We start from the raw sequence: 15,257 nt of genomic DNA on the forward strand, positions 1-15,257 counted from the left end.
CTGATCACCCTGTGAGGTTACTTTCCGTAGAACCCCCCCTTTTTTGTCCACAGTAGAATGATACAATCGCCTTAGAAAAAGTTTGTCAGTTGTTTAAAGTTATACATATACCTACCCTCTGACCAGTAATTCCACTGTTAGATATGTACCCAAGAAAAATGAAAATATATGGTCAGAAAAAAAGACTACAAGAATTTCATAGCTTTGTGATAGCCCTAAATTGGAAACAACCCAAAATTCACAAACAGGAGAAGGGATAAACAAATTGTGGTATATTAATGTAGCGGACTATTACTCAGCAACAAAAAGGAACAAATTTGTTGATTCAGGCAACAAAATGACTAAATTTCTAAAACATTATGTTGGAACAAAAGAAAATTGATGATTTATGTAATTCTAAGACCAGCCCAAACTCTCTTGTGGTGATAGAAACCAGAAGTCTGGTGGGTTGGAGGAAATTGACTGGAAATGGGCATGAGGGAACTTTCTGAGATGCTGGAAATGTTCAGTATTTTTTTTTTTTTTTTGGTGGAGGTTACATGGGTAAATACAGTTGCCAAAACTAAATTGAACACTTAATCCATGCATTTTTATTGTATATAAATTACAACTCAGTTTAAAAAAGGAAACAAAAACATGAAGAAATTTATTTACTTAAGTAACGATAGTCAAATATATTGTCAGTCTGGTCCTACTATTCTACTCCTGTCTGATGAGATTTATCCAGTGAAAGCATGCATCTGAAGATTGCTCAGAGTTCCGGATTTGAGTTCTGAGGAATGCCCTATCACTCACATTAGGGAGTAGCATGGAGGTGCGGGGAGGGTGTCAGGATGTGGTAAGTTACATCCCTAATCTCAGAAAAATCAAATGAACAGTTCATAGGTCATGCTTTAGGAAGAAATACAGAGGTTATAGAAACTGTTATCCAGCAGGCAGTTTTGAAATCAGTGGGGGATAAAGTAAGGTAGGGGAAGGACAATATTTTGAGATTCCTGAGGGAGCTAAGAAACTAAGGTCACCCACTTACTTGGTAAGAGTTAGTCAAGCCCGAAACAGCTTTTCTACTTGAATGGCGCTGCTGTCCCTGAATGTTACATCTGAGGGATGGCCGCCAGGACTTGTTTAGAACAAGAAAGGAAATGAGATGCTGTTATAATCTGATTTAGCCACCACCGTAGTGAAACTTCTCTCTCACAGATCTCCAGTAACCTCTTAATTGCAAAATCCAATTTTCAGTCCACATTTTACTTGACCGCTCTCTGTTTTAACGTGGCTCAACACTCCTTGAAGCTCAACCATCTTTGGCTCTGAGGTTCCTCCCATGTCTGAGAATCCCATTTTGTTCTCAGAAGTCACTGTTTGTCTTCTGCCTGCCATCTAAATGTTAGCATCGCCTGGAGTGCATTTCCATGCTGTTACTGTTTCCCAATCTCATCCAGTGATTTCGTACCCTGTATCTTGGTACGTATTTCTCCCTGTGCCTATAATTATCCTGTGTCCTTTTCCACTTCGCTCAAACATTGTTACACTCATTGACTTCCCTATTCTTGACAGATTAGTCATTGTCTCCTCTGTTGTTCTTGTAGCACGTTTTTAACCTCTATTCTAGTATCTAATACATTGTACTGTAATGAGTTGTTTATTTGTTTGTTTTTAATTTTACTGGGGAATATTGGGGAACAGTGTGTAAAAACACCAGGGCCCATCAGCTCCAAGTCGTTGTCCTTCAATGTAGTTGTGGAGGGCGCAGCTCAGCTCTCGGTCCAGTCACTGTTTTCAGTGTTTAGTTGCGGGGGCACTGCCCACCATCCAATGCGGGAATTGAACCGGCAACCCTGTTATTGAGAGCTCGCGCTCTAACCAACTGAGCCATCTGGCTGCCCCTATTTAGGTTTTTCTACATAAATATTTGTTTATGTTTTTCTTGTTCCTTGAGAGCAAGAACCGTGTCTCATATAATGTATCATCAATTGTTAGAAAAGTGCCCTGCATGTATTAGATGCACATTAAAACTTTGTGGCATGAATTAAGCAAAGGATCCTCCACTTTCTTCAGTTAAGGGGGCGGGAATCATAAGGATTATTTATCTCTCCCTATCTCAAGAAAGCAGTCACATAGGAAGAAGTTGAGAAATGTGGGTAAATTAGGTTTCTCCAGAGAACAGAACGAATCGGATATCTATATGTACATAGATAGATATAGATACATGGGAAGAGATTTATTATGAAGGATTGGCTCATGCAGTTATGGAGGCTAAGTCCCGCCCTCTGCTGTCTGCAAGCTGGAGGCCCAGGAAGGCCAGTGGGGGCGGGTTGTTCCTGTCCAGTGCTGATGTGCGAGGGCAGGAGAAGATGGATGTCCCAGCTCAAGCAGAGACCAAATTCTCTCTTCCTCTGCTTTTCTGCTCAGTTTAGGCCCTCAACGGATTGGCTGGTGCCCACTCGCATGGGTGAGGGCGATCTTCAGTGCTAATCTCTTCTGGAAACACCCGTAGGAACACACCCCAAAATAATGTTTTGCTGGCTTTCTGGGCATCCCTAAGCCCAGCCAGGTTAATACATAACAGTAGCCATCAGAGTGGGTTTGATGGGTGTTGAGAAAACTGGCTGTATCCTGCTTCCCTTCCCCCTCTCCTGCCCTGCTTTATTTGGGTCAATACCTGTGCTTTTAAAATGAAAGTATGGAAGACTTTTGAGGAAAGATGATGGAAATGATGCCAAGTCTTAAGACTTCCTTCTCTAAAGTCTAATATGAAGAATAAATAAAAGGGAAAGCCAGGGGACTTCTAATTCTAGCTGAGATGCAGTAAGACCGCTGCAAAGAGTACAACAAATCCTCCGGACAAAATACAAAAAGCATCTACCTAAGGCCTCTGAAAAATGAATCCAATAATAGCAGGTGAATTTGGGGAAAGAAAACAGTATTAATGAATAACCAATTTGCTAATAGTGAGTTTCATGGTTCTCTTTCCTCTTTATACTCTGGGATTGACCCAAGGGCAGGATGAATAGGGTAACTATTGAGTGAGCAGGGTCAACAAAGACTGGGAGAGAAGCCCAGCTCTCTGGCCTGAGCACCAGGATAAAGGAAGGACTCTTGGAAACTACAGAGCATGGGGGAGAATCCTTGTTTGTTTTAGTTTTCCTCTGTTTATTTTCCAGTGCTGCCCTTAGGCCAGCCCGGTTGTAGTACAACTTTACTGTGGTGTGACCAGTATTGCAGACATTTAAAGCCCTGAGATAAAACCCGTTCCTGAGGAAAGAGGTCCATGTGTGAAGAGTGGGGGGCAGGGAATCCATATTTGTTTCTGTCTTCTCTGACCTCTTTGTCCCGAGGACTCATTGCACAGAATCGTGCAGTTGTAAAACTCTGAGAGAATCCTGTATTTGTGACTAGGAGAACTGGGGAAAGGGGTCCTTCAGAGTCATACAGTGTGGGAGAAATGACATGCACAGAAGGCCAGGCAGACCTTGCGACCTGAAATTTCGTGGGTTGATTGCTTGCTAAAACAAAACCAACATTCCTCAGAGGCTTTTGACAGACCTCAGAGTCTCATGACATAATATTAAAAATGTCCAGATACAATCCAAAATTAGTCAACCAGGAAAGACTGACCAGTTCTCAAGAGAAAAGATCATTAATAGCTGCCCACCCCCAAATTACCTGGATGTTGGCATTATTAAAGATTTTAAAGCAGCTAATGCAGCCATGGTCCATAAAGGTGAACTCGCATGAAATAAATAGAAAGAAATTCTCAGCAGAGAACTGTATGTTAAAAAAGAGCCAAATGAAAATTTTAGAAATGACAAAATACAATATGCAAAATAAAAATTTCATTGGCTGGTCTCAGTAGCAGAATGGATTTGACAAAGGAAAGGGTCCGTGAGCTTGAATATAATTCCATAGAAATAACCGCAACTGAGAACAAAAAGAAAAAAGTGAAATAAACCACCTGTCTTTGAAAGCAGTTTTGCTGGGCATAGAATTCTGGGTTGACAGTTATGTTTATTTTCCTTTCAGTCCTGTAAAGATGTTATATTGGTTGTTCTAGGGATCTCTCAAGTATCATTTCCCTTCAGCCCGAAACACTTTATTTAGTATTTCCTTGGAAACATTTAATATTTGTTGGTGACAAGTACTCTTAGTTTACCTTCCTCTGAGGCAGTCTTTATTCCACTTTCAGCACTGAAAGATATTTTTAGTGAATATAGAATTCTGGGTTGTTAGTTCCTTTTGTTTCATTCAGTATTTTAAAAACATGTTCCACTGTCTTCTGACGTTGTGTTTCTGATGAGAAATCCACAGTATTTTGAACAGAAGTCTCTCTATATGTAATGTGTCATTTTTCTCTGCTTTCAAGAGTTTTCCTTTATTTGGGGTTTTTAGCAGGTTTGTTACGTATCTTTGAGTTTGTCTTGTATACATTTCACTAAGCTTCTTGAACCTATAAAGTTATGTCTTTCCCCAAATTTGGAAATTTTCAACTATTATTTCTTAAAAAAAAGTTTATTAGCACCAATTCCTTTCTCCTCTTCTTCAGGGACTCCAATGACACTGATATATTCCCACAGGATATAAAATTAACATATAAAATCAGTAGCCTTCATATAAGCAACACACACACAAAGAACCCAATTACAACAACAAAATAAGATGAAATACCTAGGAATAATTTTGACAATAAAAGCACAAAACTTATAAGAAGTGAAAAATTTTTAAGCCCTGAAAGACTCAAAGTACACTTGAACAAATGTAAAGAGATCCCTTGTTTCTGAATAGGTGACTTCAACGTTATAAAGATTTTAATCCTCGCTAAATTAATTTATAAATTCCGTGCTGTCCCAATTAAAAAACAGCAGGCTCTATTATGGAGTTAGAAAATTTGATACTAAAGTTCATGTGAAAAAACAAACGTAAGAATAACCAGGAAATAACTAAAAAAGGAAAACCATGAGAGAGGACTGGCTCTACCAGTCAGTAAAGTATTAAGGCCAGTAGTTAAAACAGTGTGGCACTGGCACATACATGAACAAATAGACCAATGGAATAAAAGTGCGTGATGACTTCGTAATGTGTCACCTTGGCCATGCTGATCTATATTTTTCAGGATTCTGTGATACAAATGGAAATTTAGTACTTTATGACAAAGGTGGCATTTGATCACTGGGGTAAGCATACTTTCTAGTATATGAGGCTGGAACAACTAAGTAGCCACTTGTAAAAATATAAAATTAGATCCGTATTTAATATCATGCACATGAGTGAACTCTAAATGGATAAAGAATATAAATAAAAATAAAATCATACAAGTACTAGAAGAAAATATGAGTATATACCTCTTTAATCTTAGTATAGGGAAAAGCTTTGTTAATTATGGCTAAAATTTCAGAGGCAAGGAAAGAAAAGACTGATAAATTTGACTGTGTTATTTCTTTTATAAATTACATGGCAAACACACCATAAAATATAGGATGAATCAGGAGTTTGCAGTAATCCAAGTTGTGGTACTAACAGTTAATCTGTTATGCTGGTGGCCTACACAACATTGACATTCATTTTATGGCAAAAGTGGTGTGAAGCGGCTGATGACTAGGAGATCCAGTCGTTTTCCCATGTTCTGCTTCCCCTGGGAGCAGACAGCCCAGCGCAGTGGTAGGAGGGCCTCCTGAAGGCCCAGTCTTGGGAGTAGGTTGCGATAGGACCCCGTGAGGTTGGGTCTTCTCCAGGCTGCAGCAGATGCATTGACGTGATGGCCGGTGTATGGTCCTGTCACCAATGGACATATATTTAAAAATAGATAGGTATCTAAAATTAAAAATAATCTGCCACTGTAGAAAGATTCTCAAATTAAGTAAGAAAAGGAAGGTGCCTGGAGAGTGAACACCCCTTGGCATCATTTTAATAGGTCTCTGTGGTTTTACATATTTTTAAAACTTCCTTAAGAAAACGTAAGCAAGTGTCACAATGCTGCTTATCTCCAACTGAGTGAGAGGCACTGCAGGCTGGGCAGGTGAGGGGAGGCTTAGACTTTGTGTGTTATTCCTTTCTGGATGTTTCGAAAGTGTATTGTTATATGAATGGAATGTTGTTATAATTGAAAAAAGTGAGCAATTGAAGGACTAACAGTTATTCACAACTTTCTCCTCCTGGCGTCCAGTGGAGTGAGTTGGCGTTGTGGCTGTTTTGATTATATGAGGGGAGTAAAACGAGGGAAGAGATGGCTAGTCATTTGGGGGGATAAATGCACAAGGACAAGGGAAGGGAGGCTAAAAGGCTGAAAAATGTAATACAAAGGCTAAAAACCTTTAAAGTATGGACGTGGAATTTAGTAGTTCAGTCCACACTCCCCTGCCTGTTTCTGAAATGCAGCAGAAAGGTATGAAGCCATTAATACTGGTAGAAAGCCATGCCTGAGAGCGAGAGACCTCATGAGTTCATCATTTTCATCAGTTTCTTGTAGAGTCACGTCTAGTCTGATGGGTTTTTAGGATTTGGGGGATTTCAGCCTGGGGCTTTCAGTACCATTGTCTTTATTTTTTATGCCAATTATCAGTATCTACAATGATGTACATATTTTGTTCACGTGATTATTATCTCTCTTCCCACTAGAACGTAAGCTCCATGAAGGCAAAGACTTTGTTTTGCTCACTGCTGTATTCTTAAGATTTAGAACAGTCTTCTACCCAATAGTTTTAATATTTATCCAAAGAAGACGCTCAATAAATATTTGTTGAATCAGTAGCTGCGTTAAGATAATTAAGGGGACAGGTGGAATTAGCTAGGGGTGGGCTCCACAGGAGAGAAGACTTTGTTGATCTCATGGTAACTCATTTGATTTTCCGTAGTCTGACGAAGGACATGACAGGAAAGGAGGATGTGTACCGAGGCCCGGCCATCAGGGCTCTCTGCAGAATCACTGATGTAAGTTCTCCTTGTGGTACCGGGGTATGAAAGGGGACACTGCTTATCTGCAGGTAGCCCTCGACTGACTTAGGGACCCTTCAGTACAGGCGTCCCTTGTTGTATTGCACTTGGCTTTATTACGCTTCGCAGGGACTGCGTTTTTCACAAATTGAAGGTAAGACCTGCTACCAGCAAAAAGATGACAACTTGCTGAAGGCTCCGATGATGGTTAGCATTTTTCAGCAAGAGTAATTTTTGGTTAAAGTGTGGATGTTGTTTTTTTAGACGTAATGTTATTGTACACTTAACAGACTACAATACAGGGTAAACATAACTTTTATATGCACTGGGAAACCAAAAAAATTCATGTGACTCACTTTATTATACTATTCGCTTTATTGTGTGGTCTGGAACCAAACTGCAATAACCCGAGGTCTGTCTGTGTAAGAGAAACATGACCACCAGAAAGGCTTTTGTGGCTCCAGCTTTCTTTTCTTTCAGATGGGTTTTTTCAACTTGTGTTTATTTAGATAAGCCTATTTCTCTCTCTATTTGCCCTCATAGACTTTCGTTATAGTCAGGGCATGTTGCTGGCAGGAAACAAAGACCCATTTGAGTTTAGCTTAAAAAAAAGCTTTATTACAGGATATGGATCTCTCAGAATTTTAGGTAAAGCTTATAACCAGATGCCGAGAAATAGGGTGGCTTTGTGGAACTCAGCAGCCAGATTTCTCAGATGCTGACTGTTACAGCCCATCATTTACCAGGCTCAAGCCTCCTCATTCACATATTTAAGAGTGAGAACGTGGTTAGCTAGCTATGCATCAGCCAGCCCAGTGACTTCTGTACACATGGGTCCGAGTCAGTTGTGTAACTTTGACTCAGTATATGACACTGGAGCGATGAGGAGATTATAGTGTGTTAGGCTGTCCCTTTCTAGGAACTCTGAGTAGGAAAGGTTAAAATGAGGGGCAGACTGGACATCACCAAGCAAGTATTTCATCTATACTCATGGTTGGGCATAATTTTTGTATATGTCTGCAGTCTTCTCAATGTTTTAGAGGTTGAGCCGGATCAAATGGTAAATCTGGATCCTAGAAGGAAGGAGTAATAGAAATGGCTTAATAATGCTTATTGCTGCTCATGTGTTTTGTTGTGGTTATTTTTGTTTTTAGTGTTAAATTGGTAGCATAAGACTTGACGATGCCAGTGTTAGCAGAAAGACTCGATCTAAATATTGACCTCAGTCTGTTTACCCATCTTCATCAACCAGCGCCTTCCCAGTGCTAAGCTTTCTCCCAATTAAATTGAAAAACTACTTCATTTCCAGAGGATTTCGTATTGAAGATTCACTGTAGTAGCATATTAAACATTTAATTTCTTTGTATCTAAAATAATTAGGGATTACATTTGACTTATAGGACTCTCTGGGATCCATATAAAATATATCCCCTTCACATAGAGGTATCTTCAGGACTCAAAAGTAGCTTTCATCCCCATCTAGGAATTTCTTTTTCAATATCCCTGATAGGTTGAGCCTTACTCCTGTGCGTCCTCAAACTGGAACTCTCCACTTTGAGACCGTTTATTTCACTGTTGAACAGTTACTCTTCTTCACATATACCCTTAAATATTCCTCCTTGAAGCTTTCACTGATTGTCTGGGTTCTGCCTTCTGGAATGTGATTATTATGTGACCCGTTTAATGCATTCTAAATATTTGCACAGAAACAAATATATGACTGGTTTTTGTAAATTAGTTTGAGGTGGTAATTTTGCATGAAAATGTTTTGCTTCAATCACTTTTTCTTTATGGATGTTACTAGGGAACAATGTTGCAGGCCATTGAACGCTACATGAAGCAGGCCATTGTGGACAGAGTCTCCAGTGTGTCCAGCTCAGCACTGGTATCTTCCTTAGTAAGTGAACAAGTACAGTGGCTGCCCGCTTCTAAGGCATGGTACAGTTTCTAGGTGCAAAAGCAAAGTGTCACTATAATTCTCTCACAAATGAAACATTTAAAAAAATACGTGTACATCTCTACTACTTTATCCAAGAGTCTTTTTTTATCTGCCAGGGAAGCGTTAAACAATTAAAACGGTCAGTTAAAAACATGAGATTTTCATGTGTTTGAAAGGTTTTGGTAATCGGAAAGTTATGTTGTACACATGATGAAGGTAAGGGTGCGGTGGGGGACTGGGAAGAAACTCAGGGTCGATCGCCCCCTCTCTGACCTGCACTCTGCCTCTTGCTCTCGTCCCCGCTTTCCTTGGTGCTCTGTCTGCAACCCTTCAGTCCAAAGCCTCCTGTCCCACTTCTAAGTTCCCTCCCAGGAAGCGGTTTTTGTTTTAGTAATACCTTTTCTTTTTTTAATCCAAACAAAATTTATTCATTATAACCTATCACATTTGATTAAAATTGGTTACTAATATATGAATAGATTCTACCATCTGAATCACAAGGGTTTCTGATCCTGAAATATAATTGGTCAAGTTTTACAGCAGATAATGTATTGATACTCTGTTTTTTTCCTTCCTGTGAGTTTCCTGGAAGTAAAACCTATAATGTTAACATTAAGTACCATTCTGTTAACTATCCATTCCTTTTCTGTCCCTCCCCTCTCATTTCCTGTTACACACCTCTCAGCCCACAAACATACAGTCCTCACCTTTGCAAAAGGATCTTGGAGAAAGTGTTTCTGGTTTATTAGTTGCTTCAGGAGTAGAGACTGGAAGTAGCAGCTACAAAGCTGCTTTTTGGGGTTTTTTCCGGACTTGTCTTTTGGAAAACTAACTCATGCTTCTAAACTTCCCGTGATCGTGCATCATCTATTCTCATTTTTTTTTTCTGTATTTAGCACATGATGAAGATAAGCTATGATGTGGTTAAGCGCTGGGTCAACGAAGCCCAGGAAGCTGCTTCAAGTGATAATATTATGGTCCAGGTATGGTCGTTGACTCACATTAGCTCATCATATCCGGAGATCACCTTTCTTTAACCCTGCATTTTAGGGACAATTTGTTGGTTCCCCAGATGAGTATTAACTAAAGGCTAATATCAAGCAGCTTAAAATTAAGCAGCCTATTAATGCCTATTCTCAGGTATCCCACCAGTTCTTACTGACACAGGCCCTGCTAGTATTCAGGAGAGGCTGTAAGAATGTTGGAGAAAGAGTCTTACATTCAGTGGTAGATGAGATGTACATTCCAAAGGTCCTTCCAAATGCATCTAAGTCCTTTGTTTGAAAAATAATTTGTGAAGAAGGATGTTAAATTCTGAGCTTTTCAGGTCTTGATTATAGTAGACATTATAAAAACAGTAAAGAGTAATTTTTACTTTGTGAAGCTTGATAACCATTTTGTTGGGAAGATCTCATTTTGATATTCATTGGGCTATTCCTAATTAAAAGGAACAAGAATAAATTCTTAACTGGCAGTTTTATGTAAAGTACCCCATTTGTATTTGAGAGGGTACTCATTTATTCCCTTTCAGTGTTTACAACTTCTCATGTTAGCAGTCAGTTATGAGGAAACAGCGTAGTAAGTTTTCCCTTGGGAAACATTCTCACTCTCCTAACTCTGATTATTGTGCTTTTACACAAAGTGCCGTGATAATACGTACACTCCTTAAGCCTGCGTTAGGAGATGAATCCTTTAACTACTAACATGGTCACAGATGATTTAAAGCCACTCAGAGACCTGCAACGCTGGTAAAGCCTTGGACCTGAGAGCCTTTGTACTAAGGATGTTTGGGGCAATGCTGCACCTGCCAGAGCCATCTTCAGATTGTATGTCACCTCCTTAATAATTGTCCAATCTGAATGCACAACTCCTGGGGGTAAATTAGAAACTCTAATCCTTTCAGTCTTGCCCGTGTTTGATTCCGTATGGAAAGGATATCTCTTTGTGTACATTTGACTTGGGTATCTTTTTATTAAAAACCTAGTTCCTCATGATTCTATTTTCATGTAATTTTGTCCTCTTTCCTACTCAGATTTCTGTATGTTACATTCCGTTTCTTGTTCTTTAGTACCATGCGTTGGGAGTCCTGTATCACCTTAAAAAGAATGATCGCCTTGCTGTTTCTAAAATGTTGAACAAATTCACTAAATCTGGGCTCAAATCACAGTTCGCTTACTGCATGCTGATCCGGATTGCCAGTCGCTTACTAAAGGAAAACGAGGAGGGGTAAGTGTCTTTATCTAAACCTAGGTAGTTTCCCATGTGCTGTTAATATTCCTCAATTTATCTCCTTTAGGAGTATTTTTTGGGTAGTGCTGACTTTATGGGTGGATTTGATGTTTTCTAAAAAAAAAAAAAAAAAAAAAGTCATGGGATTCCAAGTCCTTTTTTTACCTTAATGTATGCTCTGGTGTGTGTGCTTAATAGATTATGATTGCTAATAAGATTTATACTGAACCTAAAATAATTATAGATCTTAGGGTTTGGAGTAATTAAATGTGAAAGTGGGAAGTGATATTAAGAACATCTTAAATGAGAATGTCCAAGTACTGCATTTAATGACTTGTTTATTTAAATTATTCATTTAAAGGGCATTAGGGAGAGAAATAGAATTACACGTTGGTAAGGTTCTTATATTGTCCATGAAGTAGTGTTATATTATTTGATAGCAGACTGTGATAATATAAGGATGAATATTGTAATCTCTTGAGTAACCACTAAAAAATACTAAAAGATATAATGTAAATATCAACAGAGAAGATAAAATGGAATATTCAAAAATACTCAGTTGAACTTCCTGCTTCCAGAAATGGTGGAATAGCTTGGTCGTATTAGCCCTCCTGCAAATACTGGTTATATCATTAGTAAAAATTATAGCTCCCCAAAACAAGAAAACCCAGAACTATTTAAAAGTACTGGCAAGTGTTGAAAAGCAGGCACAAGCTGGAGGAAAGTTGATGCCTGAACGACAGAAGCTCCGAGTATACTTGGTGAGATTTGTGTATTTCTGGCTGATCTCCTGGGGGCAGTGTACAGGCCTGGGTGTGGGGTCACAGAAAGCCATGGTATTTTCTGGACAGAGGGGTCAGAACACAGTTTGAAATGGAAAGAGTGTTGAAAACTTATGGTAGAAATCCTGGAAAAGAGGGAGCCACAAATGGGGTGAGCCTCAAAATAAATTTTAAACTCTGCAAAAATCCTTGTACAGGCAAGACTCTAGGAAATCTGGCAAAAAGTAGTAGACGTGAGCTGAAAGAACTGACTGGAGAATCTGGCTGCAGTTTACCATGGAGAAGATAAAGCTTGGAGTTTGATCCCAGTCTGGTCAACTGCCTGGTAGAGAAACATCATAAATTCTAGTGTCTTTGCGTTCACAGAGTCTGTAGTCATGTGCCGTATAACGATGTTTTGATCAACGATGGACCACATATGTGACGGTGGTGCCATCAGATTATCATGGAGCTGAAAAATTCCTATCACCTAGTGACGTAGCTGTCATCATGTGGTAGCACAACACATTATTTCCATGTTTGTGGTGATGCTGGTGTAAACAAACCTCCTTCAATTCCAGTTGTGTAAAAGTACAGTACATGCAATTATGTACAGTACACAATACTTGGTAGATAGCAAATCACTATTACTGCTTTATGTATTTACTGTACTAATTATCATTATTTTAGAGTGTACTCTTTATACTTACCAAAAAAACAGCTTGCTGTAAACCAGTACGCCGTGTTACATGTGTCTGCAGCACACTCACACTTCTTGTGTTCACCGAGTCTCTCAATTGCATCATTTTCTCCTGTGCTTGATTTAATCTCATGTTGTTTTGCTTATCATGGCCCCTGAGAATACAAAATCCACTGCTGATGTCACCAGTAAGAGGCCACATCGAGTGGTTGACCTGGAAATGAAATTGAAAGTAATTAAGGACGATGAAGGTGGGAAATCAGTGATGGGTATTGCTTGCCAGTCAGGCGTGTCCCATTCCACTCCAGCCATGATATTGAAGAACAAGAACAAGTGATGGAAACTGCTAAAGGATCTGCTTCAATGAAGGCAATGAGACTTAAGAAAAATTGGAGAAGGGTCTATATCAGACATGAAGAAACTTCTAGTGACCTGGATTAAAGACCTGACACAGAAGCATATCCCTCTCAGCACTGTGATGAACACAGCCAAAGCAAAACATTTGTTTGCAATGTTGAAAGGGAAGGCTGGCCCTGACTCTGATACTGAATTCACTGCTAGCTCTGAGTGGTTTAAACATTTCAAGAATCGTTATTCATTACATAATGTAAAAGTAAGTGGTGAGTCTGCAAGTGCTCATGGGAAGGCAGCTGAAGAATTTTTGGAAACTCTAAATAAACTGATTGTGGAAGAAACTTACTTGACCCAGCAAATATTCAATATACATGAAACCTCCCTGTTCTGGAAATGGATGCCGAAAAGGACTTGCATCCATAAGGAGGGCAAGTCAATGCCAGGTTTCAAGGCGTTTAAGGACAGGATAACAGTCTTGTTTGGGGGCAATGTTACAGGCTACAGATGCAAACCCTCTGTGATCTGGCGTAGAGGGAACCTCAGGGTTGTGAAGCATGTCGATAAGCACACACGCCAGTGTCCTACGGGAGCAATAAGAAGTCATGCATGACCCAGCTCCTCTCCCAAGATGCCCTTCTGAATTACTATACCAGTGACATGGAGAAGCACTGTTGGAAGCATAACATACCTTTCAAGATTTTTCTTACTGTTGACACCCTCTTTTTATTGCAATATCAAAGTGGTGTTTCTCCCTCCAAACGCAATCTCTTTGATCCAACCAATGGATCAAGGAGTTATAGCAGCTTTAAGGCCTCCTGCCTGACGGGGAACTTTGCCCAGGCTGTTGCTGCAACTGAGAAGACAATGATGCAGTTCTGGAGGGATTACAACATGTACGGCTACATCAAGAACCTTGCTTGGTCTTGGGGGGATGTCAACAGAGAGTGTATGAGTGACATCTAGAAGAAGACACTCAAAGGCTCGTTCATGATTTCAAAAGATCTGCCCAGCATGAGGAGTTGCAAAAATCAACACGGCTGTGGTTGAGATGGCAAACATCTTTCACTGGGTGTGGATGAGGGTGACATTGTGTTACAATTGCCTGCAGTATTCAGTACAGTAAGATGCTGTACAGGAGCAGTAGGCTGTACCACATAGCCTAAGTGTGCAGTAGGTTATGCCATCTAGGTTTGTAGATGCATTTTATGTTTGTGCAATGACGGAGTTGCCTAATGAATGCATTTCTCAGAACGCATTCATATCAAGTGATGTGTGACCGTGTACAGTGAAAAACTGCTAATAGTGCAAAGAACTTGGGCAGTGTTACCAATAGTTAAGAAAACAATCAATAGAAATTGACCGATATGACCCAGACATTAGAGTTAACAGACAAAATCTTCAACACATCTATTCTAAATTTGTTAAAGACTTTAATGGGAAATAGTTATAATGGATGAACAGAGGAAATTGAACCTATCAAAAGGAGCTAAAAAGAAATTGTAGATCTCAAAATTCTTTGCCAGTCAGAATTGTACTACAGAAGCAGAACCCAAAAGGGGATAAATATATGAGTATACAAAGAATTGGCATATACAGTTTTCGGGCTTGGTAGTGCAGGCTGTCAGGAAGGGAAGCTCACAGGCCGTCTGGAGCTCGTGGGCACAGGCCAGAGCTGATGGAGTTCTCCACTGATGGAATTTGTCATCTCTCATTTTACTGTAAGCATCAAGATGAAACCAGGTCACATCTTCAACACTTTTCCTTGGAAATGCCCTCAAGTGAATAGCCAGGTTCATGGCTGACAAGTTCTGCTTTCCACATAACTGCAGGACACAGTGTCACTAAGCTGTCTGCCAATACATAACAAGGACCCACCTATTCCACTTTACAATAACATGGTCCGCACTTCCTTCTGAGCCGTCACTACAGGATTCTCCAGGACTGGATTTCTACAAGCCAGCTGTGAGCCTTCACTGAGTGTCCTTAGAGACCAGATTCCTAGTAATAGTGTGTTCAGGGCAATGTAGGCTTTTTTCATCATACTCCTCAAAATTCTTTCAGCCTCCACCCACTGCCTGATTACAAAGGCAGTTCCACAACTTTAGGTATGTGTTACAGCAGCACCTCACTTCCAGGGACCTGTATTGGTTTTTCATTGCTGCCATAGCAAATTACCATAACTGGAATGGCCCATCACAACATCCACTATGACCTCACAGTTCTGTGGGTTAGACATAGGTCCCGTGAACTAAGGTCAAAATGTTGGCAGGGTGCTGCTGTTTCCTGGAGGCTTACAGGAAGAATCTACCTCCACTCTCACTTAGGATGTTGGCCAAATTTATTTCTT

At 39.9% G+C, this 15,257-nt stretch overlaps 1 protein-coding gene across 3 annotated transcripts in view; it reads left to right on the plus strand.

The window, feature by feature from the left end:
- Window positions 1-15,257, plus strand: part of COPG2 (coat protein complex I subunit gamma 2) — a 111,932-nt gene that overhangs the window by 23,232 nt on the left and 73,443 nt on the right. For all 3 annotated transcript variants that reach the window (XM_074315602.2, XM_019751183.3, XM_088799915.1), the window contains exons 6-9: window positions 6,849-6,924; window positions 8,732-8,824; window positions 9,763-9,849; window positions 10,935-11,092. In XM_074315602.2, the coding sequence (XP_074171703.1) occupies window positions 6,849-6,924; window positions 8,732-8,824; window positions 9,763-9,849; window positions 10,935-11,092 (414 nt within the window). The remainder of the gene's footprint in view (window positions 1-6,848; window positions 6,925-8,731; window positions 8,825-9,762; window positions 9,850-10,934; window positions 11,093-15,257) is intronic.

The sequence above is a fragment of the Rhinolophus sinicus genome, chromosome 8 (genome assembly GCF_057876585.1).
Source record: "Rhinolophus sinicus isolate RSI-liver-muscle chromosome 8, RSI-T2T, whole genome shotgun sequence".
Classification (NCBI taxonomy): Eukaryota; Metazoa; Chordata; class Mammalia; order Chiroptera; family Rhinolophidae; genus Rhinolophus; species Rhinolophus sinicus.